Source organism: Chinchilla lanigera, unplaced genomic scaffold (genome assembly GCF_000276665.1).
Source record: "Chinchilla lanigera isolate Chin_1 unplaced genomic scaffold, ChiLan1.0 scaffold00030, whole genome shotgun sequence".
NCBI classification, from domain to species: Eukaryota; Metazoa; Chordata; class Mammalia; order Rodentia; family Chinchillidae; genus Chinchilla; species Chinchilla lanigera.
In genome coordinates this window covers 20343967-20371749 of record NW_004955431.1, presented here as the reverse complement: position 1 = coordinate 20371749, position 27783 = coordinate 20343967, and the positions used below count along the sequence as shown (strand labels likewise).

At 32.0% G+C, this 27783-nt stretch overlaps 1 protein-coding gene across 1 annotated transcript in view; it reads right to left on the bottom strand.

Moving 5' to 3' along the window:
- Positions 1–27783, bottom strand: part of Atrnl1 (attractin-like 1) — a gene marked incomplete at its 5' end in the record, with an annotated part of 750654 nt that overhangs the window by 373269 nt on the left and 349602 nt on the right. The window contains 2 exon segments of the mRNA XM_013515898.1: positions 10043–10121; positions 20116–20177. Coding sequence (XP_013371352.1) covers positions 10043–10121; positions 20116–20177 — 141 coding nt within the window.

The following is a 27783-nucleotide window of genomic DNA, read 5'->3' as shown; positions in this document are numbered from 1 at the left end:
CTTCTCCAAAAATTGATAACATTTGCCAGGAATTGGAGTATGGTTCACCAACAAGTGTGACATAACTGGTAATAAATATGTTGTAGTCCAGAGTTCTTGGACAGCCTACTATAATCTGTGTCAAAAGCCATGGGAAGAAAAGTTGGCCTCACTTACTAGTGTAAGTGTATCTAATCAGTTTACTAATATTTTCCATAAAACAAAAGGTGAGGTAGCCCAATAAGGCCAGGTAGCATAATACAGTAACATTTAGCATTTTGTCTAAATATATTTTATATAAGAAAAATTTGAGTACTTTACTTTGTTAGATTCAACTGTTTCAAGTTATTGATAAAACAAGCTGAAATCGTCCATAGCAGTTATAATTTACCTTCCTTAGATATTCCACATAGACTCCTAAAATACTCCTATAATAGTCTCAATAGTATCATTTAATAACACAACTTCCTTAAATAATAATTCATTATAATTATATTTTGCATTTCAAGGCGCTTTCTACACAGAAAAAATTTTACACAACTTATATCAATACCCTATGATAAAAGAATAGCCAAGGGTTATATGTTAATTACTAATTATCTAAAGGAAGCAATACTGATTTAAAGCATAATTTACATTAACTCATCTTCTAGGCAAATAACGATTCTGAAAGTAATAATAAATTGTCCACATCTATTGGAGATAAATGTTTCATATTAAATGACATAATAAAACATCTGCTTCTAAGAATAGCAAATTCCTTTCACCTTGATAAGAAAAGTACTGGCATTACCCAAAATTGTTTAAACAATTATATATGGTTTTTGAAAATCAAAGATAATATTCCAATTACAGACTTCACTCGAGTCCACAGTGTCAGTACTTCAGGATGAATTTAAGGAGAAATAAAAGGTCAATATTTTTACTGAGGCACTTTGAAAGGAAATGGTCTTGCTAACCTGTATGTAGGTTAGTAAGTATCATCTCGTCAACCTGTATGTTTACGAGAGTTAATGGTACCTTACATTGCTAATTTGAAATTTTAAGAAGAAATATACTTTCATACAACTTTAAAAAAATTTGATAGGATACAAGAAATTTTAAAAAGGTAGTCAAAATGAAGGTTTCAAAGAATATGTTTTTTTAGGTTTTTAATTATAATCACATAAATATTTTGCTTGAAAATATATATGGATTTTTAATTTGGTATTGTACTTTAAACTGTTAGTAGTTGGAAATTTGGTGCCTCAAAATTATTATAAGTTAATTTCCAGAGCAAAGCATGAAGGCCAATGTAGTGAATACTAATTCCTCTAAATGTAAGCAGAAGAAAACCAATACTGGAGTGTCTTGAATCAGTAGGATTTTTTAAAACACATTAATGTGGTTAAAATTTATAAATACATAATATAGTTACAATACAAATGCACAACATTTTAATAACAATATAAAAAACAAATATTCACTCATTTAAAGGAAGGGAAAAGAGTAGAAACCAAATTATATTACTTTTAAATTTTATATTTTAAGGAATTTACATCATGGCTTAAAGCACTGTGGAAACAGTGTAATTTAACTCTTTATGGTTATACCTATATATGAGTGTTTCTTGCTACAATTCTAAATCACCTTATATTACTGTTGTATATGAGCAAGAACCATATGGTCATTGAGAGGTACTCCAGTAAAGTGTGCTTCTAATAATTATTTCTCAGAAATAAATAATTGTTTAGTGTCTTGAAATGCTTACAAAACTCTCAAAAGTATTCTAAGTGATTATTTGGCTGCAAAAATAAACATAAGAAAGCTAACAGTATAAAATGTTCAAAATGTAGGGATATGATGATTATACTTTGTATTTTTTGAATGATCCTAAGTAGGTTAAAAATTCTATTATCATTCCTTTTATTAGTATATTTTGTGACATATAATAAAGTCATCATGGGATATTGGTACAGATAAATAGGACATCTTGATAATTTGTATTTCTCCATCCCCTCACCTCGCTCCTGTCTCCCACTAACTCTACATCCCATTTCCAATTTATTTTTAAAATGATAAACATTTAGAATTATGAAAATGAGATTTTTATTAAGTACTAAAATCTTTAACGTGAGGCCACAGAGTCTATTAACATTTGTGTATGTAATTGAGTTAAAGAATGCATGTTCACATTTTTGTGCACACATACAGTAACCTCACAAGAATATACAATAACCTGAGGAACAGTTAGCCACTGGGAGGGCTGAACAGTTGAGAAAAGGGGTTTAAATTTTGACTATTGAAAGACACATACATATATTGCCTATTAAAATAGACATGAATGCAAGTAAAAGGTGTGAAAAGTGCCACTTGATTTCATAGCAGACAACCTATTTTTTTCTAAGAGAAGAATAATTTCTAAATGTCTGTCCTATTACTATAATACAATGTAATGATGTCAAATTACCAAGGAAATGAACAAAATGTTTAAAGAAAGAGACATAAGGAACTTCCAGGAAGATGGTGAGTCATGAGCAGCAGAGAAAGGATCTGTCCAAAATTTGGTGTTCAGATACTGGAATATAGCAACGGGGAGAATAAAGAAAGACTTCGACAAAGAAAGAGGAGCTGGCTGGCGGTGCTTGTTCTCTAAGCCTGGACTCACTGCACAGGAGGGGCAGCTCAAACTTGAAGATGAACATGACGACTGGCAACCCCAGAGGCTTCCTCAGAGTAATGCACCAGTGGAATAGAGCCCGGGATGCAGCAGAATTCGATGGCTGGTGAGTTATTCAGGTTCAGACATCCCCTAGAAGGTAATTGGCTGGGAGCCTTTTTAAAAAGGGGCCAGCTTAGATCAGAACTCAGACCAACTCCCAGTGACAGGGTCAGGTTCAAGGCAGCAGGAGGTCAGGGAGTCAAGTTCAAGCCTACAGCAGGCACACAGACAGCTACAGACTGAACAGATCTGGTTCCAGCCTCATGGTAAGAAACTAGCCCAAACTTCAGTGGAACTAAAGGTGCAGGCTTGCAAGGATTATTCAATACCCCACCATAAAGCTACAGCTGATGTATCGGGATTTATCAATCTGTTTAACCAAGGTGTCCACACCCTGCAGTGCACATTTTTCTTTCTTCTTTTCTTTCTTTTTCTCTTTCTTCAACTTTTTTTTTGCCAAGATTGTTTTTTTCTAGATTTTTGTTATTTTTATATGGGTGTACACAAGGTTTCTACTTGTTTCATTGTTGTTCTGTTCTGGACTTGTTTCTATTTCTTTCTTTTCTCTTTCCCTCTGGTCTACTTCAACAGTTTCCCAAAGTTTGTGTGACCTTCCTTTATGTTCCAACCTTGCTTCTAAACTGCTCCTCTTTTATTTGTCTATTTTCCCCAAAGCCTTTTAAAATTTTCTTTACTGAGGGTAAAACTGCTGTATTGAGGACATATTTACTGCATACAATCTTTTGGTTTGTTCTCGAGTTTGTTATATAACCACAAACATACAGTTCAAGGTGGCAAATTAATAGTTACATCAGTTTGTCATTTTCTAGGCTGTGTGTGATGCTTTTGTTACTGTTGATTGTGCCAAAGTGACATAATTGATTTAGCCAAAGTGACATAATTGTTCTAACCAGTTGTTCTTCCCAGAATACCAACACTGAGATTGCATAAGGGTCATAAAATACAGTAGGCAAGTGCAAAAGAACCAGGGGCTGGGCCAAATAGGCAGCAACTTGTTATGCCCAATAAATTGCAGAGGTAGAATGTTGAAACACACTCAGAACCCAAAATCCAGCTGCTCCTGGAAAACCCTTCTGAAAAATAGCTACTCCCTAAGGATTCTAAATACTAGCAATATTACCATAGGCAATTTACAAGCATTAACTGAGGAATTAAACGTTAAAACAAGGAAAAAGAAGACAACACATAAACAAGATGCAATCCTAGACTTCCAGCTCACCAAAGGCAAACTGAGAGGGCAATGAGGTGGAATACTCCAAAAGCCAGCCCCCAGACTCTCTCAAGTGGTACTAGCGGAAGTAACAAAGCAGACGAATGAGGCTCTAGAAAAAAAAAGGACAAATAATTTCTGAGGAAAACTACAGAAATGACCATAATGAAAGATATGCTTAGTGATTCTAGAGCAGATACACATAAAAAATACAAATAAAAAAAGAGGATGTTAGGAAAATACTGAAAATCATGAAAACCCAACATAAGAACTACATTCTATTCTCAACATAGTACATGAATTATCAGTTTAAAAGGAAAATCTTTTCAACTCAAATATCTTAATTCAGCTGGAAAGTTTTGAAGAACTTACTCTCTCAGAGTAGAAACTAAAACATTGTTTCAAACTCAGTAGTGCATATTAGAATCATTTGTGAGCTTTGAAAATAAACATCATAGGTTTACCCTCACTTCCAGAAATTCTAATTCTGTAGGTCTAGTGGGGTTTAAAAAGTACAGAGTCACAAGGGATACATAGTTTTGTGTGTGTATATATATATATATATACACACACACACATACATACACTATATGCATAATATGCATATAATATATATATGTACATACAATAAAAACAATAGGTGTTACTCAATATATACTGCATAATGTAATTACATAGCATATTACTATAGCATTCAAATATATTACTGTATACATTACATTACATAATATATAATGTGGATGTACATATTATATATATAATACTTATTATCTATAAATAATTTAAAAGATTTATGAAAGGTCTACTCTATTGAAAACCATGATTATAGCATAGATATGGAATAAGAAAGGATCTTAAGAATTACAGGAGTTATTACTAGTAATATTAATGTATAATATAATGTTTATCCTTCTTTATCAAAACAATAATAACAACTAATACTTATTGAAGTCTAATAAACACAGAGTGAGACAGATGAATACTTAACATGTATTAATTCACTTTAAGAAGGGGGCCCATCACCTTCTATTGATTGTAAGAGACTTATTTTAATATAAATATAATCTGATGCTGTTCTCTGTTGAGTGGCTGTGTAATCAACCACTACTGGCCAGATAACACTTATGATGTGGTTGTCATTGCCTGTATGGATACAAACTTGATTATCCTAGTCAGTGACACAATGTGAAATAAATAACACTTTCACTTGATTAAAAACATGATTTATGAAAATCTGGACTATGAAAGTGAACATGTTTTACTAATACTTTAACCAATTTATGTTGCTTCTATTTTTCTCTCTGTGTATAAGTATCTATGATATACGATAAATTACTTTGCTAAATAATTTTATAAGAGCCATTTTGCTACATACAAAATAAATATTCTTGGCAGTATGGGAACATTATGACACAGTTGAACAGGCAGGATTTTTTCTAAGTGGTACATCAAATAAGGATTGATTGTGTCTTAATTTTACGTGAAATACAATATACTCTTCCTACAACAAACAGATGCATGGGGGTAAATTTTAAATGGTCAATTAGAAAATCAAAACTGTTTGAACTCAGGCTATTTTTAAACTACTTTGCCTGGTTTGCAGAGCCTGAATTTTGGAATCTGACACTAGTTTTGAATTATACCTTCTACAATTATTAGTTGTAAGCTTCGAGCATTGCACAAAATTCTACTCAAACATTTTAAATATGGAGAAAAGGAAAAATACACCTTTTAGGGCAGGAATTAAATAGTATTTTTGTTAAAATGACTAAGTCTATAATGATATGCCATGTTTGTTTATCTATAATTATTTGTGATGTAATTATGATATCATTCTCTCCTTCTTTACAAAATACTCATCCCAGGTCTAACTTTCATAAGTCTTTTAAAATTTCCACATATGATGTACACAAAGAGAAATTCACCATTGAGACTGTATTGTGTGTTTGCCAGTTAATTATTTAGCTTTAAATAGGCAAATTTTTGAGGGCTGAGTTTTTTGAGGGTATGTTTTTTAATTTGTTTTGTTTTGCTTATTTACTGCTGTATTTCACAAGGAATGAACTTGGAACATCAGAGTCTTCATACACACATTTACTATTTCACCTTTCAGTTACATAATATCTCATTATAAGAAAATAAAATTTAATTCAAGAATCTGTGTGAGTGACATGCAATTGCTTTGTTATATAAACGTCCCTCATCAAATCTCTTTGTACTTTAAAAGGGTAACAGGTTTATATATGCAGGTATATATCTACATTCTTAGAAACTGAATTACTGGGCCAGATATTTTTGTTTTAAACCTTGTTTAAAAATGCACGGAGTACACACGTTTTATTTTTGCTTATCCAATATTACTCACCATTGGTCTAAACATGAATAAATATGTTACTTGGAGAATTGGATTTCTCTCTCTCTCGCTCTCCCTCAATCCATGTGGTGGTATGAGTCCACTTAGGGGATTAAGCCTATCCCTCCTTCACTCCAGACTGAGCATTTGTATTGGAAACAAGGCTACCAGATTGAGCTAATCAAAGTATAGAGTATCCATTTAAACTTGAATTTCATATGAGCATAGACTTTTTAATGTACAACATAAATACACATGTAAATCAAAAGCATACATCCACACACATAATATACATATATACACATGTATACTTTCACATATAGATATTAGTATTTTATAGTTTATCAGACTAAAATGTATTAAGAGAAAACATCATTGGCTATCTTTTCATGTGCATAAATAATAGTGTCTCAATATAAAAGTAATGATTAAAGAACTTAAGATATTACTTTAGGGAAAACTTTATATATAGTAAAAACAGTTTTAAGAAAATTCTGGTACTTTTATATAATGGAATATTACTCAGCTGTAAAGAAAGATAAACTCGAGGCTTTTATAGGTAAATGGTCACAACTAGAGATCATACTCATAAGTGAAATAAATCAAACATACAAGTGCAAGCACCACATTGTTTCACTAGTGTAAAACCTGAAAGAGTTAATTTAAACTAGGAGATAAGATAGACATTGTGAATTGATAGGAAAGCACTCAAAGGTAAAGGGCAACTGGGATGTGGGAAAAGAGAAGGGAAAGAAGGAGAAAGTTTGTATGTATGTATATGCAGGATAGTCAACATGTCTGTTCGACTATCTTGTATTTCTTTGCTGAAAGAAACTGTCAATGAGTCCTTGGTTGATCAGCATTGCATGTCTATATCTGTTTTCATGAGAAACCGCTTTGAAGATATCAATATGTAATACAACAAGCACTGTTAATTCCCTACCACTTTGTTTGTAACTCTGTACTGTCTGTACTGTCCCTTTGCTATTTTGTAAAATGTTGTCTGTTAATATTTTCCTCCTTTTATTTTTAAAATAAAAAAACCAGTTTTACAAGTTTTGTTTTTATTTTTAAAAGTAATGTTTGCGGATGATTATGTATAACATTTCACATTTACTTACATTAGTGCTCTTCCCTTCTATGACTAATATTATGTCCAGAAACTTTTCATACACCATATCCCCATACGGATGAGCAGAATACAGCAAACCCAGGTTCTACCCCACATCCTATACATGTGAATCTTTGTCCTGCTGAAAATATCTTAAAACTATGAATTCCTGAAAAGCTGAGCCCATGTTTCTCTCTTCATGTTTTCAATGTTTACAAAACTGACTAGAATATAGTAAAGGATAAATATGCCTTTATTGAATTAATCAAAATGGAGGTGCTACAAGAGAATAGATTTACATGGAAATTTTTTTAACTTTTAACTCCTGTGTCTCTCGAGCACATTTGACACTCAATATAACTTGTTTTAAGTATATTTATGAAAATTTTAAAACTATAACTAGACATGTTGAGCATGTGCAATTTCTAGTCCAGCAGAATACAGTGAAAATGTTAATATAATAGTAATCATTATATTGTGCCTTTCAATAAAAAGCCAATGATAAGCAAAAGTTGAAATTGCCATTAACTGAAGAGGTATTTATTTGAATACAACATTTACTAGTGTTTTTTAATCTATATATTTCTGTATATTAGAATATTTAAATATAATAGAAAATGTAGATTCTAAGATATTCTACCAAAAGTAGCATGGAGTACCTAGTCAATTACTTTTATTTTTCCTGTGTACGCTATGGCAAACCCTCTTTGTAAATACAGAAGCAGAGAACCTCAATGTGTGAAGCACTGTTATATTTCATTAACAATATTTAGATGAAAATCTTTTCATAGCAAATTTAGCTGTTCTTAAGATGTTTTATAATTGTTTTCTCATGAAATGTCATTAATATAAGTGTTAGGATAGTAATAGGGGCATGAATACAATCCAAACACATTACACATATTGAAAGCCCCCCAAAATGTGAAACTAAGAGTGAGGTGAGGAAAAGCGATTAAATGGGGATTAAAGGATTTATGTGTGTTTGCAAATCGCCAAAATGAAACCTATTAATCTGTATACTCAATAAGCACCGATTAAAGAGTGCAAAAATTGTAGCATTATTTCTTACCTGTTTTGTGCTAATAAAATAGGTATAGAGGAAAAAATTACGGTGCTTGCCAAAGAAAAAGAATTACTCAAAGCATCTAGAACCAAACATGAGTTAGCATATGTTACTTTTAACTCAAATTTCAGGTTAATCACGATGAATGTAAGCATAGGATTTACACTGCATTATTGTGAAATATGTATCAAAGTGGAACAACCTGGACTCAAGTTCAGTCATTCTTGAGTATTTTCTTATCCTAGGCATTTTGAAATACCTTCTTTGCAAGGAATACTTATGACATCTTAATATGTTTGTTCCTTATAATATCTATTAAAATTTAGTTCCAGTTTAAAAATGAATATTAAAAATGACATTTTAAAATATTTCTTTCAATATATGTTTGCTCCAAATGTTTCAGTGCTCATACTGTACACAAAGCTGAAGAAAAGTTGCTCATATCACAATCTGCAAGCAGAGAGGGGAGGGCAGAGTAGGGGAGGGAGCACACAACTTATCATACCGGCATTGGTGAAGTGACTTCACATCACATTTATATATACCAGCCTCATTTTATCATCTTACAAAAGGTGCACCTCTGAGCACATGAGGCTTTGGGGGGTCATCTACAAACTTTTGGTTTTATGAAAAAATATACACCAATATACTTGGTAGAATTCACACAAAATATTTATATAATTTCCAAACATTTTTTTCAATTTAAACAGTCCTTGCACTTTGAAAAGCAAACAGTAGAATCACTGTAAAAATTAGAGAAATTCTGAGGAATGATCATAAATAATTTTCACTTACTGTTAAAAATAAATTGTCATTCTACTAATGTGTCTTCTGAGCTTTAAAATAATTGAGTTCAGTGTTTTGCAAACAAACAATATAACCACACAGTGGAAAAAATATTAGCCTCTTTTGATTTTATGAATAGTCCAGTTAATTAAATAGTTAAAACTGATTAAAGATAAGCTCAGACAAAAATATATTTTTACATCCACTCAAATAAAGTCTGTAAAATTATCAGAAATAAAACTAGTGTGTTTAAAACTCTTTTTAGCTCATAAGAACAAAATCAGAAATGATTTCAATATTGAAAAGTATTACTTAAAAACATATCTCTTGTCAACCAGTGAGATAAAAAATCTCTGGATCTCATAAAATTACAAATAATAATTTTAATAATATAAATATTATTCAACAATAGAACTCTTATAATAAAAAAAGAAAGACAATACTATCTTTACTTTTGACATTAAATCCTGAAAGGTTTCTAACACATTTAGGAATTTTATCTGAAGGAATTAGTGACATTATATTACAAAACTTTCTCCATCTTTTCAGCATATGCTGTAGCATAACATGAAATTTGACTACATAGATTTTGTGATTTGATAGAGGTTAGCAAATGAAATCCAACCATTCCTATTTTCTTTAACAAAAAGTACACTACCTAGATGAACTTTGTAAAGAAAAGCATTGTACTGAAAGAATATCCGGTGGATATGGTCATAGTTACAAGAATAGAGTACAGTTCTGTCTGTGGTCCCTAACCAAGTTTTCCCCACTATTTCCTCCAGTCTTTAAACAAAAGGATAAAAAACACTGTGTACCTCTCTCCGTCGAGAAGCCCAGCAGGTTTGTTTGATCTTCCATACCACAGCAGCAACCAATAATAAAGACAAAAAGCAACTGGAAAGTAAAGCAGAAATAATTTTTGCTCAAGACATATTTGAAATATGTAACGAAATAAAGACATGGGAGAAAAAATATATACAACTAATCATTTTTCTTGGTAAATATTTCAAACAAAATTTATTAAGTCTATTCCTAATTTCTTGTAACCTGGCATCTCTTTATATAGTACTAAAATATTAATACTGTAGTGATTAATTTTTATATAATAGTCAATGCTATAGAAAACATTTCCTCAGAAATCTTTTAAAGCGAATATTACCAGAACTTGCAAAAAATCCAGCTTATGTTTCCATCAACAAACTTATTTTTCATTTGACAATGCGAACTATTTTTAAAACTATTTTTTTCTAAATATTGTTTTTGGTTTTTCTTCATGATTTCAGACCCAATACAAAATCAAGGATCAATAAAGGTAGGTTACATTCCAGATTCCATTTTCAAAATTATGGACAGTTTATAAAACTCAGTTCACAGAAAACAACACTCTTTTCTTGCTCTAGAAAAGATAGCTCAGAAATACAAATAGCTTTAATTATGATCTCATTGGAATGATATCTAAGTCTGTATTTTTATAGCTGCAAAAATGGCAGCATCTTATCATTAAGCTCAAACACCCTTACAGGAAAGAAATTCCTGACATAAAATTTTGACAGTGATCAGATGCCTAGTAAAATACTCATCCTCACTGAAATTCCTGAATCACAAGACAGTTTTAGTTATTTGAAATTGTAAACATTCTTTTAATCAATTGATGTCACTTTGGTTTTCTGTGGAAAACTGAATCAATCTGCTACATGCTAAAATTCTTTTATACATTTACAGAATATATATTGAAAGAAGCCTCTAGGATTCCCTCTCCCTCTGATTTTGTCCTACAGGAGATATTTGGAGACATTTCTGACGTTACCATTCCAGGGACAGCTAGTGGCATATTTACTAAGTATCCCACAAGGTCCATATCAATGCCACAGCTACAAAGACTTTGCCACTCCAAACTGTAAAAGACTGTAACTTGATGAATTCTGTTATAGTGTGAATTGATAATGATTATATGTCTCTTGTTATGCCTGAATTAAGTACGTGTTAAAAATGTTACTAAGAATTGACACTTTAAATATAAACTCAGGATCTATTCATTTTTCTATCTTTCAGTCAAAACACCATATTCTTAAAAATTTTAGCATATGCGATACAGACTTTGCCTGTCAAAACTGACTCATCAATAATACTAGAGGCATCTGGGAGGAGTGGAGAGAGACTACTAAGGGCATTTGGTCTCTTTTTTGAGTGATGAAAATATTCTAAAGTTGATTTTCATGATGGTTGTAGAAGCAATTACCAGTGAACTTTAGGTGTGAGACATGTACAGGAGTTATACCTTCAAAAAGATGTTTAAAAACAACCTAAAATTAAATTAGAAAGTTGTTAAATGAGATGCTATATAAAAATGAAAGTCTCAAAGTATTGCCTTGTTTCTCCATTATTCAGGGAGGAAAAACATACACTTGATGTTAGTGTAGTTATGCTTGCTAACACTGATAGGGACATCCTTAAACAAAAACATAAAGTGAATGATTTCTAATGTGCTAGAAGGAAAAGAATTAAGGTACATTAGTAGCTTATTCGATGTAATAGAAAACACAGGAGCACTAAAAGAGATGACAAACATTTTTACAACTGAGAAGATTGAGAAACAAATTACAATAGTAAACATAAATTAACTTCATAAATTTCTATTTATTTTACTGTCACTTAAAATTCAGAGATCCTCTGATTATCAAAACAAAACAAACAATATTTTGATATTTGTAGTATAAACAAAATACAGACAAAACATAATTATCCCAAGAATTGAAAAAAGATATATGTGGCAAATTCTAGCAAAGAGATATTATACTATATTTATTTCAAATAAAATATACTTTGAACAAAAAGTATTTATAGGGACCAAGAAAATTTCAAATGATTAAAACAATTCAATGCCACTCTCAGTAATTAATAAAACAAGCAGATAAGATAAGTGAGGAAATAGAGACCATAACACAAAAGATACACTCTCAAACAAGCAACAGATCAAACAAGAAATAAAAATGGACATTATAAATACAAAAAAATGAAAATGAAATCTTAACATACCAAAACATATGGTACACAATGAGATCAGTTCTAAGAAGTAAACTAAGTGATAAAAGCTAATGTAAAAACATTTAAATCAACAATTTAGCTTCACAACCTAAAGAACTAGAAACAGAAAATCTAAAACGGAAGCTAGCAGTCAGAGGAAAGAAATAATAATTATTAGATTAGAACATAGGTAACTGATACAGAAAAAAGAAAGCCTTGTCAAACTTTACCCCAAACTAAAGAGGAGTGAACAATTTTTAAATCATCCTATGAACCCAGCATACTACATATCAAAGTTTCTGAATGCACTTGAAGCATATTAAATATTAAGTATTAAATATTTAAAATCATAAAAATCTATATCAAGAAACATAATAATCAAGCTGTCAAAAGGTACAGACTAAGAAGAAAATATTGAAACAGCAAGAGAAAAGGGGCTTATCACATACAAGGGACTATTCATTACATTATTTGCAGATTTCACAGCAGACACATTTCAGGTTTGACAGGAGTAGGACAGAATATTTAAAATGCTATAACCAAAACAACCCATAAACTAAGAATGCTATGCCTGACCATTCAAAACCAAAGAAAAATTAAGATTATCCCACATAAAAATAGTTCAGTGAGTTCAGTAGCCCTCCCGTATTACTTCTTTACTGCTGGAGTCCTTCAACTTGAAGCAAAAGGGTCATGAACAGCAACAAAGCACCAAACAAAAATACAGAATTCTCCGTTAACAGAAAATATATAAATATAGAATCCTGTAGTAAGGCAATGCAGGTAAATAACTAATTTTCAAATCTGATATAGAATTTTAGAAATCAAAATCTTAAAATATAACTACAAATCTATGTTAAGAATAGGCAATAAGAAAAAGTAACTGTTATCGTCAATAACAAAAAATGGAAAGGCGGAAACGTAAAAAAGTAGAGATCACATAGGATTGAAATTATTATCACATTCTAAATAGAATGTTACCAATTTAAGATGTTTTATGTAACTACAGTGACATCACAAATAAAACATCTACATAATATACACAACAGGAAATGAGAAGGAAATAAAAATCATTATTTTAGAAAAGCATTTTGAGCATCAAAAAGGAATAGCCATAATGTATATATTAAACTCATACAGCTAAACATCATTGAAGAAGTTAGAAGTAGAAAAATAAAAAAGAAAGAAGTGAATTTGAAAACAATAAAACTTTGCAGCATGATAATTTTAGAAATGGTCTCCAATGCTGCCAAGCCTATACATGGCTTATCGAATAAAAATGAAATGGGAAAAATACACAAAAATTGCTATGAAAGACGAGGTACAACTCTCTTATAGGAGAAATTTTAGAGTGTTAATATTGAAAAAAGCATGACAATACATTTTTTAAAAAATTAACAATGCCATAAAGGAAAATAATTATCAAGTCAAGAATAAATAAATGTAGACTAGTATAGATTAATGAAATTTAATCATATTTTAAAATATACCCACAAAAATGTAAAAAAAAAAATTAAAACCTCAACTAATTTATGGTTTTACAGAATAGTTCTACCAACTTTCAAGCAATAAATAACTCTACTGTACCAACCATAAAATGCACTTCTCTAATCTATGACAGCAGAGAATGTGGTTAACTTTTGGTTCTACATTTGGAACTGTGAATCCCATCATTATGCACGTGCTGAGGCTATTCTTTTTTTTGTAATAATATTAAGCTTATTGGTACCATTTATATATACATAATGTTCACATTCACCACAGGGAATTTGTACCTATACATGATATATATTGATTTCCCTTTTTTCGTGTTCCCCTACCCTCACTCCAACCACTCTCCCCTTTCTTATTATAAAGATGTATTTCTATTTTATCTTTCTTTCCATTTTTTCTTTAACCTTCCTTTCTTTCCCCTTCTCCTACCCTAGTTTCCCTTTCCCTTTAAAATTCTTTTTCTACTTCACAATATCTATTATACATTTGCTTCTTATTTACACTTTGTTTCTCATACCACAGAGAAAATGTGATATTTACATGTTTGTCCAATTTGTTTCACTTAGGCACATGGTCTCAAGTTTACCTTCTTTATGGTTGAGTAGTACTCCACTGTATCATAAAACCACATCTTTTTTATCCATTCTTCAGTTGATGGGCATTTGGGTTGTTACCAAGATTTAATCCTATTTGACCCAGGTATTTCCCTTCTTGGCATCTTCCGAAAAGAATTAAGGGCATCATACCACAGCAATATATGCACACCCATTTTTACAGTAGCACAATTTGTAATAGCTGAGGCTATTCTTGCCTAGGGCTGTTATTGTTTAGTGACTAACATGGCAGAGATCTCAATACAGAACCATTCTTGGGAAATACAAGATTTTTCTTATGGGTAACTTTTGCTCAAGGACACATCATGGTATTTTTAATCACGTGATCTGTTCAGCACTCTTAGGCTCTTTCTCAAAACCTTCCTTTCTTCCTCTTCTCCCTCATAAAGGAAGATCAGCAATGTAATCTGAAAGCTCCCCTACGACCTCCATTATACCCTCCCAGTTTCCCCTCACTGGAGTTGAAGTAAGGTGAGCATTTATATTGGCTCACTCACTGCAAGCCAGGCTATAGTTCAACATCCATGTTAGAAGGTTGCACACAGACAGTATTCAGCAGAAAGCATAAACTGCTGAAAGATTTCACCAAAACTGACTTGAGAATATATCTTGATGGAGAAAATCCTGTGAAAGGTCCATGATTTAGGTATTTTAAAAATTGAGAAAACGTTTAAATGAGGTTGGAGTTGGTTGACTGCTGTTATGTTATGTGGAAACTTTCAGGATACTAAAGGACATTACCAAACATTACTACCTAAATATAAGAGCAAGAGAGTATCTTCCCTTTATAAGATATTTGTATATGCTCTTCTAATAGTGGAAGAGTTAATGTGTATGAGCAGTGGGCCATGTCTGTTAAATATTACGGAACTCAAGAAATAATAGAACACTCAGTCAAATCAGTTCTGTTGTGCTGGAGTAAAGACCAAGGTTTGGAAGACCTGATGCCCTGAAATACAATCTGAGGATACTGGATCAACAGCACTCTTCCTTAGCAATAAAAACATTTTTCAATGCTGGAAAATACTGTAGGCCCTTTTCTCTTTGACACAACAGGTGCTCCCTTTTCAAGTTGCCATCACGTCCTTTCCTGGCTAGCAGACTAGTAAATAGGACAAAAGCCCAGAATAAACCATTAGAGTTTAATGAAATAAAAATACCTCATACACTTGAAAGAGCTGCAAGAAATAGCATTTCCCAGCAGAAGCTCAGGGAATATGATCAGATTTGAGTTTTCGTGGTACTGCGTTTAGTGAAAGGAGATAGAATGTAAGCCTTGTTAAGCAAAAGGCATTGATTTTTGTATATATTTTCAGGACCACAGAAGATTTTTGCCCTACTGAGGATTTCAGGGGGTGGTACAAACTTGTTACTAGAGTGACTCATAGAAGCCCAGAAAAAGCAAGAGCCAAATAAAATGAAATTGAAACGCCTAAGCTGCCCTAGCAGACAGAAGGGAAAATAAGAAATAAGGGACAACTTCCAGGGACACAGGAGATTGAGGGAGGTTTCTTCAACAGAAAGTTATAATTCTCTGCTCAGTTCCTTGAGCTGGGCTAATTTTCAAATCAATGGATAAAAAGATAGCTTGGTCCACTGAAGAAAAATAATAGGACATCTTCAAAAGTATATAAAATGCTCCCCAAAGGGATTTAATATCATACACTTGAGGATATAGAGTTATATACATAGATCTATACACAGTGCAAGGCGAATAAGCAATTTTGTGAGTACTCTTGGACATGAGGTCAGAAGTAATGCAGGTAACTAAAGACTCAAACTTTCATTATGGCCCATTGTGGCCCATTGTTAGAGCTGGCATGTTCGGGAGTGGGGATAGGGTGCAAGTAACAAATTCTAGCTAAATTCTGGTTCACACTGAGGTAACTGTGTCTAGGAATCCATCAACTAGTAATTTCTTCAGTCCTTAAATATTTAATTAGACTCCATAAACAACACAGAGTACCAACTACACTACATCCCTGGCCTATAGGGTAAGGTCGGTCAAAGTGGGAAAGACTTCCAAAACTGCCCCCTCCAAACTATAGTATAGTAACTGCAAGGTAGTAACTGTACATAGTGGTGTAGCAAAAATTATTGACACCAATAAAATCCTATCTCCATTTAATTTATTTCTCTAAAATAAATAATTTAGACATTTTAGATTCAGGTACACTTCTTTTCCCATTTCTACACCATGAAAAAATATTTTAAATATAATGTTTAGGTGTTCTATTCATTGACTCTATTATAACACACATTATAAAAGCAACAACAAAATGCTGGTGAGGCTGTCGAGCAATAGGAACTCTTCTCCACTGCTGGTGGGAATGAAGACTGGTGAAATCACAGTGGAAATCAGTTTGGAGATTCCTCAGTAAGCTAGGTCTAGAGGTCCCATTCAACCCAGCTATTCCCCTTCTGGGTATTTTCCCAGAAGATCTGAAAACATCATATCACAGCAATATATGTGCACAAAAACAGCGCAATTTGTAATAGTTAAGTCGTGGAAGCAACACAAGTGCCCATCCACTGAGGAACGGATAAAAAAGTTGTGGTACTTTTATATAACGGAATGTTATTCAGCTATAAAGAAAGATAAATTCGAGGCTTTTCTACGCAAACGGTCGCAACTACAGACCATACTTATAAGTGAAATAAATCAGATTTGCGCAGTAAACAATGTATTGTCTCACTAGTGTAAGAACCTGAAAGAGTGAATAAAATTAGGAGGTATGATAGACATTGTGAAACAAAAGGAAACTGCTCAGAAGTAAAGAGCAACTGGGGTGAGGGAAAAGAGAAAAGGAAGAAGGGGAAATGATGTATATATGTATATACAGAATAGCTAACATAGTTGTACTACTGACTTCTATTGCTTTATTGAAAGGAACAGTTAATGATCAATTATTTCATCAATCTTACATGTCTATAATTGTTTTCCTGAGTAACTGCTTTGGAGAACTCAATATATAATACAACAACCATTGTTAATTTCCATCATCTCTGAATGTCAGTATTGCTTGTATTGTTCTTCTGTTATTTTATAAATGTATGTGTGTTTGTTAGGAAAAAAGGCCTTAAATTCTAGACAGGAAAGGAATGTGATTAGAAAAGCTACATGACCCACATAAGATGGTACAAAAAGCTAAGATGATAGTCAGGCTCTACCTATAAGTCACCACTAATAATCAATCATGTTTACCACTAGAGCGCTACATGATATAAAGGTAAAAAATGATACTAAATTTAAGAAATGACCTATAAAGCTATAACTACACTGAAAGCTGACACATTCACTTATCTCTGCTACCTCCCAAACTGGGTTAGAAATGGAACAGCAGGAGTGAGGGCCTCATTGAAGTATGTTCATAAATTCTACCCTGTTAAAAATGTTTTTAAAATGTAGCCCCGGCCTTTAAAAAAATAAATAATTAATAAACTTCAAAATAGTCTGTCTTTTTTCTAAACAATGAAGTGATTTAAAATTATCTAATTTACATTTCACTACTGGAAGAAATTTAAATGACAAAAAGCACTTCAAATATATTTGATTTCACATAATGATAAGAATATTTTATTTCACTTTGTCCATGATGACAACATAATAAACAGGACCATATTTAAGATGTGGTACATATTAATAGCAGCTTTCTTTTGGTTAATAAAAGAACTTCTTGAATTTAAATATGCACACAAATTCAAAGCTTAAAAATCTAAATATTTAAATAATTTTATATATATTCAAGGTTGAGAATTTTTACACATGACTGACTTTTAAGTAAATTTCCATCCACATTATTTGCATCACAAAGTAGTTTTAGTTTAATGCATAATATAATGCTTATTCAATAGTAAATTCTATTGTTTCTAAAAATATAACCATTAATAGTCTTAAATTCATTTATATTCTAAAGAATAAACCATAAAACATACATTATTTAGTTTGTTTCCTCAGATTGCAAGGGATAACATTAAAGTATGAATGCAATTTCCACATATATTGGTGATATTTCCTAATATTAAATTTTAAAAATTAATAATTGTAAAGGACCATGAGCAAGTGTAATTATTTTCAGAGCAAAGTGACCAATATGGCCAAGATTTAATAAGAGAAGTAAAAAAAAATGAACAGGGTGTATGTAAATCGAAGAAAAATGTTTAAAAATATTAAGAGTTATAAGAGTGATGACAGATTAGACATATTGTATATGGGCTCCTGTGGATGAATTGGAAAAGTTACTAAAGTGAGACAGATTTAAGCTCAATTAAAAGAACAATTAGTATTGTAACACAAAAAAATACTCTTCTCAAAAGATGGCTAGTCTTCAGTCATTAAAGGGAGTGAACAAACTATGACCACAGGCCAAATTCAGCCCACCAGAAGTTTTATAATAAAGTTTTATTGTATCAATGCCACCCTAACGTTTTTCCCTTTTAGATTTAGCTGCTTTACTACTATAGCAAAAGTGTTACATAAGTACAACAGAGACTGTATAACACAGAAATGTTGAAATATGTATTATCTGGTACCCAACAGAAAATATTTTATTATTCATATGAAGATGGCAACAGGAATGCAAGTACTGCATGGGAATTTGGACAAGACAACCAATTAGGAAAGTGGCTATCACATCATATTTCAAAGATTTAACTGTACAGATTCTTTACAATATATGCCAGCATACTCTAGTTGGTGAATAGAACTCAAATTTCATGCCACATTTTATCATCATATTTGTATACTATACGTGTGGCTATGTGTGCCAGAAGGACCAATAACATCTGTCTTACACATAGGAGAAAAAGACTACTATAAGTGGCACATATGCATAACAATGTTGACAAAAATAACATCTTCAAGATCCCACAACACAGACATTCTATAGCTAAAAATCAGCTTCTTCAACTTACCTAGTGGATCTTTATTTACATCTCAAATAGTCTACACATACCAAGAAAAATTCCTAAAACACTACCTGAGCATCTCTTTCACAAATTAGTGTATTAGCATATTTAAAATTAGTACATCAAAATTCTGGAAACTAATATCTATTAAAAACAAAAAGAGCCCCATTTTTCATTTTAAAAAGTAAAAAACAATTTCAAAACAAGATAATACAGTAACAATAATTAACACCTTATTAATGTGTATTGTTATCTTCAAAGTAGTTACTCAGTTATAAGATATAGGCATGAAATATTGTCCAAACAATATTAACACAAACTTTCTTTTCAATGAACTAAGAGAAACTAGCAATATAACTATCTGAAGGTGTTTAATTATGGAACCTTTCTTTTATAACCCTATCATTAAAATCTCACATAACTAATATTCTAGAGAATTGTGTTCTATTTAATGTCACTTATAGCATTTCTAGATTATTAGCTCATCAGGACAGAAAAAATACTTCTCTTTCACCACACACGTGATAACTACAGAAAAAATAATTTATTTCATTATAGTAGATATAACTAATCCATGTTCTGGATATACTGTTTTCATAATTCAAGCGGACTTTAGCTATGTTGCAAAAAATTTATCCTCATTCTGTAGAAGACATGTAGCCATTTAATAGTACAATAGTAAAATAATCTTCTCCAAGTATATTTGCATAATGTATCTTCTGCTATTATATACTTAATGAAATAAATATACATACTTAGGATTGTATACATTTTAAAGTTAAATAATTGATAAACTAGGCAGCAGACTGACAGGCTTAATGAGATCAAAGTCAGCAAAGTCAAATTACCTGAAGAAGGTGACAAAAAACTGCACAAGATCCATGATTGTATTGTGTTGTGAAAACGCAATCTAACAAAACAAAACAAAACAAAAATAAGTTTCAAATGCATTGAATGTAAGTTATCCAACACTTCAGATGATGCTATATTGTATGTGTAAATACAGCACTTATAAATAACCCAGAGATTTGGAATCACTATATTTTATACCAAATATATTCTGGAATTAAAATTTTATAGAAAATACCTAATACAAAAAAAAAAAAAAAGAAAATACCTAATACACTGAACTACTAATGATGCTCTTTGCATAGGCAATGATATTAAGTAACTAAAACTATTATAAATTTATTTCAAGAATGTGAGCTAGCAGTTCCATGTAAAATGTTATGACAGATTAAACGTTTCTAAATAAAACATGCAAATGAGTTTCTTCAACTACTAATAATGTTTTCAAATATTCAACTGATAACTTATTGAAAAAAAAAATTCAACTCCTTTACAGAACATTGAAGGGATTCTTCCCTCTACAACCCTGTCTAGAAAAGAGACATGTATACATAGAAATTTTAGGTTATACGTTATCAAAGAATAAAATTGCCACAACATTTTAAATTTCAGATTAATATGAAATGAATTGTAGGGGCTGGGGATTTAGCTCAGCGGCAAAGCGCCTGCCTGGCAAGCGCAAGGTCGTGAGTTTGGTTCCCGGTACCGGAGAAAAACAAACAAAACAAAACAAAAAAAAAAAAAAAACAAGAAATGAATTGTGAAAAGTGAAAGTAGTAAAATGCTGAAGTTGTTCTCCATTTCAAGTAACATTACGAGATCTTACAGTAGCACTTTAAGTATTATGTAGTGTGTTAGGCATAATAAAATATTTGAATAGACAAGAACTGATTTGAAAAATATTTCATGTACTAGCCATGGATATTTTAGAAAATTCAATAATCTATAAATTAGCACAGAATTATTACAACTTTTAGAAGAAGAGAAGATGGAACATTAAGTGGTAGAAAAACCAGAGAATGCTGTATCAAGACTATAAAACTACAGAGGAAAAGAAATGTTACAAGAAAAAAGAAGTAGTCAATTCTATTGGTTGAGTAAGAGAAAATTGGAAATATAACTATTAGACTTTAAAACATGAACTTCACAATTAAATGAATGCATTTACAATGAAGTGGCGAGAAGGTTTTAATCTTAAAGTTTAACCTAAAGCGAACATGGACAATGAGGAAATAGTGACAAACTCAGCCTGAACATTTTTGATAAGGCCTGTTATAAATCAGAGGAGATAATTAGAAACATAGAGGATTTTAAGAATGTTTTTAACCCGTAGAAAATTGAGAAAACTAGACAATGTAAGCTGTGCTTAGAAATGATTTAAAATAATATTGTTTAAGGTCATATTATCAGATCCAAATTAAATTAAATTAAAACTGTATTACAGATATAACCAAAGCAAGCTTAACAACTAGAAAACTCTTAAATTCAATCCCTGCAGCAGAGTTCTAGGTGGGCAGCAACATCGTCAGCTAACTTTTCATATCCTTGATCCTCCCCGCAAAAGCCCCAACAACTACATTGCTAATATAAATAAGTGAATAGAAATTTCAGCAAAATTGAAAAATCACTTTACATGCCAAAATTTAAAAAGTTACATACAATAAATTCAAGTTGTATATTGTCTTACTTTTCTCCTTGCCAAGACAAAATACCCAACACCCAAATTTAAATGAGGAAAGTTTTATCTCAGCTCACAGGTCATAAATGTTTCAGTCCATACTTTGCTGGCTTCAAGGCACGGTGCCATGGTAGTGGGAAATCACAGAGGAAAAAGAGTTCATGTCTGGCAGAAGGCAGCAAAGCAGCAAAGTAGCAAGCAGTAAGCAGCAAATGATGACAGCAGCCCTCCTTCTGTCCTCATATTCTATTCAAAGATGGGCACCCTCCATCCTGGCATTGTCACCATTAATCCCAGCATCACATATTAATCCCATCATCACACACAAATCCCATCATCACACACACACTAGATCCAGCCACCTCCATAAAACCTCCCCTATGACCATATGAGGCTTTGGGGTGACATTTATTTATTTATTTATTTATTTATTTATTTATTATTGTCTTTTTGACACAGGGTCTCACTATGCAGTTCAGGCTGGCCTTGAGCTCACTTTGTAGCCCAGGCTGGTCTCGAACTTGCAATAATCCTCCTGCCTCAGCCTCCCAAGCGCTGGGATTACAGGTGTGCACCACCACACCTGGCTGGGGTGACATTTAGATACAAGCTATAACATACATGAACCAGAGTCTAAGTGAAAGGTAGAGGGAAACAAGAAAATCCAAAAGTTCCAAAGGGTATTCATCAGAACTTTACAGGCCAATTTCAATATAGGAGTGAAAACAGAAGTAATTTCATGCAGTCCAAGAGGAACTAACACAGCAGTCATAGAAAAGTTCTAAAAAGGGCTGAAACAATTTGTAAAAAATGAATTTTCACAGATCAATCAATCAAATCTCCATTTCAGGACAGCTCCCAAAGAGGAAACTGCTACATGTGACAATGAAAATTAAGTAGTACAGGATAAATAGAGACAAAGAAAAGATTTTCCAGGAAAGTAGAGAGAGCATAATCAAGAAATCTTTATGAAGAAAAAAGTATTTTCAAGTACTAAACTTGTTATTTCCTTTTGCACTGCTAATTTAATTCATAAGTATCACTTTCAGATACTTGCCATCTTCAACATACAAAGGAATTAATATTCCTTTAATTTCATTGATGCATAAATAGTAGGAATAACCAACAGCATTACAACAAATTTAGATGGGAAAAATACATAATGAAGTTGGCACAACAGAATTTTATTATGGTTTGCCTTCACTTTGTGGGTCCATACTATTTAACCTTAGAACAAAAATCATAGTTTGAGCTGCATAAGCAAACCATAAGCATGCATAAAATATCCACAATTTTGTACATTTTCTCAAAGAATATTTGAATACATCAATTAGTCAGAGAAGACGCACATAAAGTAGTTAGAGAAGGCCCTAAAACTATAGTTAAAGTTTAAAATACATTACTTATCTATACTTATTATAACAAAGTAAAAAAAATTAAAAGTTCTCACAAGAGATGCAAACACTATTCTGTTTTCAGCATGTATTAAGGGGATAAACCAGGACACTATTTTTACAGAGGTGATGGTACTTACACCTCCCATAATTAGCATAATTTTCTAAATTGTCATATTGTGTAGTTTCTCACAATTTAAGTTGCAATATAACTCTTGAACATTAAAATATCAATTGGAGACCATGATCCACTTTTGCCACAGATGATATATCCATTCTTTCAAAATTAGGAGAGTAATAGGACAAACATGATACAAAAAGTCTTTGACAAGGTGGCGTCTGAAATATAGATGCCTTTAAAAGTAAAGCAGGGGAAACCTACTGTAAATAATGTTACCATAATGATGTTTAAAAATAAATAGCACAAGTATACCACCTGGGTGCTATTGCCAGATAAAATAGATTTTCATGCTGGCTGTTCAAAATGAGAGTCATAGCTATAACGCATTGTCTAAATCTTTTAAAATGTTTCTTGAGACATCCTAAAGAAAACTCCATAAGAGACAATCAATAGAAAACACTGTCTCAGTCCATCATGACACATAGGATCTAAAAATCAACTTTGTATTGATTCTGAAAATGGAAGGCAGATTCTAGGAAGATTTGGTAGAATTAAGAACCCAGGCCAAGTAGACAATAACTCAATCAAAGACCCTTTTTCTGTGGTTTGAATCTCAATGATCATAGTTGAAAATAAAAACCTCATACCCACATATTGATGGTATTTGGAGGTGATTTTTTTGGAAGGAAATAAAGGTGAAAGGAAGTAATGAGGGTAGGGCTAGTTCCAGGATTAGTAGTTGTATAAGAACAGAAAAAGAAACCTGAGTTCACAGGTTCCCTCCCTAATGTTAGTTTCTTTCTTGAAAAAAATTTCAGGAATAACGTTGCCCTTTAGGGGGCTAAAGACAACAGAACAGCTAACTGTTCCTGGCCTCAATCACTTTTCATATACAAATATTCAAAATTAGTCCTAGAATATCTGTAATTATCTATGAAGAGTTCAAATCATTAGAAAGAATCCTGTATACGACTTCACATTTCAAAACAGTACAACAGGAAGTTTTCACCTTTCACCACAGCATGAAATCATGCTCAGAAGTGTATCAATAATAAATTAGAAGTGAAATAGAATCCTTATGTGAACACATACTATACACATCTTAGCTTCTCGCTTCGACTACCGTACGCTAATTTTACTACTTTTTAGGGAAGAATTAAAAGTTGGTTTAACAAGATGAATTGGGCTGAGGGGTGTGGCAAACTGGTTGAGCACCTACTTAAAATACATCAGGCCCTGAGTTTCACTGAAAGTTAAAAAAAGAAAAAAGAAGATGCATTGGAAAGTTGGAAAAACCAAAAGGTAAGTCATCATGCCAAATGACTGTTTTAATGAGTATAATTTAAAGGAGAAAATTGGACTTAAAGATGAGATTAAGCAAGTACATACATACTGATCTATCTCCAGTTATGTTCTAAGTGTTATTCATATATACACAAAACCTGAAGTTTTTTATTATCTTAATAATTTATCCTGACTCAGTATAAATAAGTCATAGATACTTTAATTTCATTTAGGTTTCAATGACCTATATTTTAGGATTTTCATAAATATATGCTGTTATCAATTTAATAATTATTTCTATTATTTTCTATATCCTTGTATTTAACATCGTGGGCAATGACTCAAAGAAAATTAAATCATATGACTATATTTGAAATTGCCTCAGTTACTGAAAATATTAACTTATAGAACAAGTTTTCACTTATGCTCTAAACACATAGTATATACAACATTTTTATGTATACACTTAAATATAACTTTTAAATTTCATTAGTACATGATTGTAGCACATTCATTTTATATTCCACTTGAAGAGTAGGTACATACACATACCATATCTTGATTTTTTTGTTTCCCTTCCCCTCCTCACCCACTTCCCTCCCTCTGTCTCTAGATATCTTTGCTCCAGTTTCATTATTATGGTTGCTATTATTACTTTTTAGTTCATGTTTGTGAGATATACTGTCTACATTAATTGTAGGTATTTGGTTCATGTACAGAACACATCTTAAATCCTTTTAGGACATTTCCCCTACAGTCTTGCCTAGCTTCTTTCTCTTAGATCCCTTCTAATTTGCAATACTTAGGAATTAAACTTTTCAAGGAAGGGAAAGATCTCTATAAAAAAAAACTATAGTACACTGAAAAATAAGATTGAGGAGGACGTCAAAATACGGAAAGATGTTCCACGTACCTGAATAGGCAGGACTGATATGATCAAAATGCCTATACTTCCATATATAAATTTAATGCAATCTCAATCAAAATACAAATAGTATTGCTCACATAACTGGAAAAAATCCTAAAATTCACACTAAACCAGAAGTTATCCAGAACAGCAAAAGCAATCTAGTGCACTTTGGGCAATGAAGGAAAAATCATACTACCTGACTACAACTTATGCTACAAACCCACAGTGATTTTTTTAAAATGGCATTGTATGGGAACAAAAGCACATGTGGGTCAGTGGAAGAGAAGAAAGGATGCAGAAACAATCCCAGATATATTCAGTTGATTGATCTTCCACAGAAGGGCCAAAAATCTATGTTGGAGGAAAGATAGTCACTTTAGTAAAGAGTGCTGGAAAACTTGGCTATTTGAAAAAGATGGAAGCTGAACCTATATCTCTCATCACATCCAGATTAAAATTAAAATGGATCAAAGATCTAAACAGTAAGACAGAAAAAATCTGTGGGAAGATAAAATAAGTAAAATTCTTGAAATTGTAAGTATAAGCAAGCACTTTCTGAACAGAAATCCAATTGTGCAAAAATCACAGCAAAAATTAACAAACAGAATTATAGTAAATTAAGAAACTCCTGCAGAGCAAAAGAAATAATAAAAGTGAAGGAACGACCTGAAGAAAAGGAAAAATATGTCTTCCAGCTATTCCTGAGAGAGAGGAATAGCATTTAGAATATATAAAGAACACAAAAAATTAGACTCTCCAGAAACAAATAGAATCATTTTAAAAAACAACATTTTTTCAGATATTTATTTGCCACTTCTACTTCTTCAACTGAGAAGTGTCTACTAATTTCAGATGCCCATTTTTAGATTAGCTCTTTAAGTTTGAGGAGTCTAATTTTGTTGAGTTCTTTATATATTCTAGGTATTACTCCTTGAGGAACAGATGGCAAAATTTTTTTCACACTTTATGGGTGTGTCTTCCTTTGCTGATGGTTTCTTTTGCGTACAAAAGCTTTTTAATAAGATGAAATCCTTACTGTCAATTCTTGGTGATATTTCCTATGTGATTGGAGTTTTCTTCATAAAGTCTTTGTGTATATGTATGCCTTTAAGGGTTCTACCTGTTCTGTCTCCAAGCAGATTTAGTGTTTCTGTTTTAATATCTAGATTTTGATCCATTTTGATTTTAATTTAGTGCATAGTGACAGATAGGGGTCTAGTTTTAATCTTTGATATATAGAAAGCTACTTTTTCAACCACCTTTTAACTTTTTATTTTAAAATATAAAAGAAGGAAAAACATATTAACAGACAGAAATCCATTTACAAAATAGCATAAGAACAATACAAACAAAACAGAGTTACAGACAAAGTTGTAGGAAATTAACCATGGTTGTTGTATTACTTATTGATATCTTCAAAGGGGTTCCTAAGGAAAACAAATAGAGACATACAAGACTGATCAAACAAGTAATCATTAACTGTTCCTTTCTGTAGAGCAATAGAAGACAGTAGTTCAACAATGTTAGCTATCCTGTATAAACATACTTAAATAATTTCCCCTTCTTTCCCTCTTTTCCCACACCCCAATGGTCCTTTATTTTTGAGCACTTTCCTCTTGTTTCACAATGTCTATCATATCTCCTACTTTTTATTCACTCTTTCAGGTCTCACATTAGTGAGACAATACGATGCTTACATATGCAAGTCTGATTTATTTCACTTATGAGTATGGTCTCTAGCTGTGACCATTTACCTATAAAAGCTTTGAGTTTATCCATTTTTATAGCTGAGTAAATTCTATTTACAAAAGTACCACAATTTTTTATGCAATCCTCAGTGGATGGACATTTGGGTTGCTTCCACAATTTAGCAATTACCTATTGTGCTGCTATGAAAATGGGTGCACATATATCGCTGTGATTGTGATATGACGTTTTTAGATCTTCTGGGAAAATACCCAGAAGGGGAATAGCTGGGTTGAATGGAAGCTCTAGACCTACTTTGCTGAGGAATCTCAAAAACTGATTTCCACAGTTGCTTCAGCAGTCTGCATTCCCACCAGCAGTGGAAAAGAGTTCCTACTTCTCCACAGCCTCACCAGCATTGGTTATTGTTGATTTCTCAATGCTACCCATTCTTGCTGGGGTGAAATGAAATCTCAATGTTCTTTTAATTTGCATTTTTTGAATGACTACTGATGTTGAACACTTTCTCATGTATTTACTCGCCATTTGTATTTCTTTATCTGAGAAGTGTGTATTCATCTCAGTTACCCAATT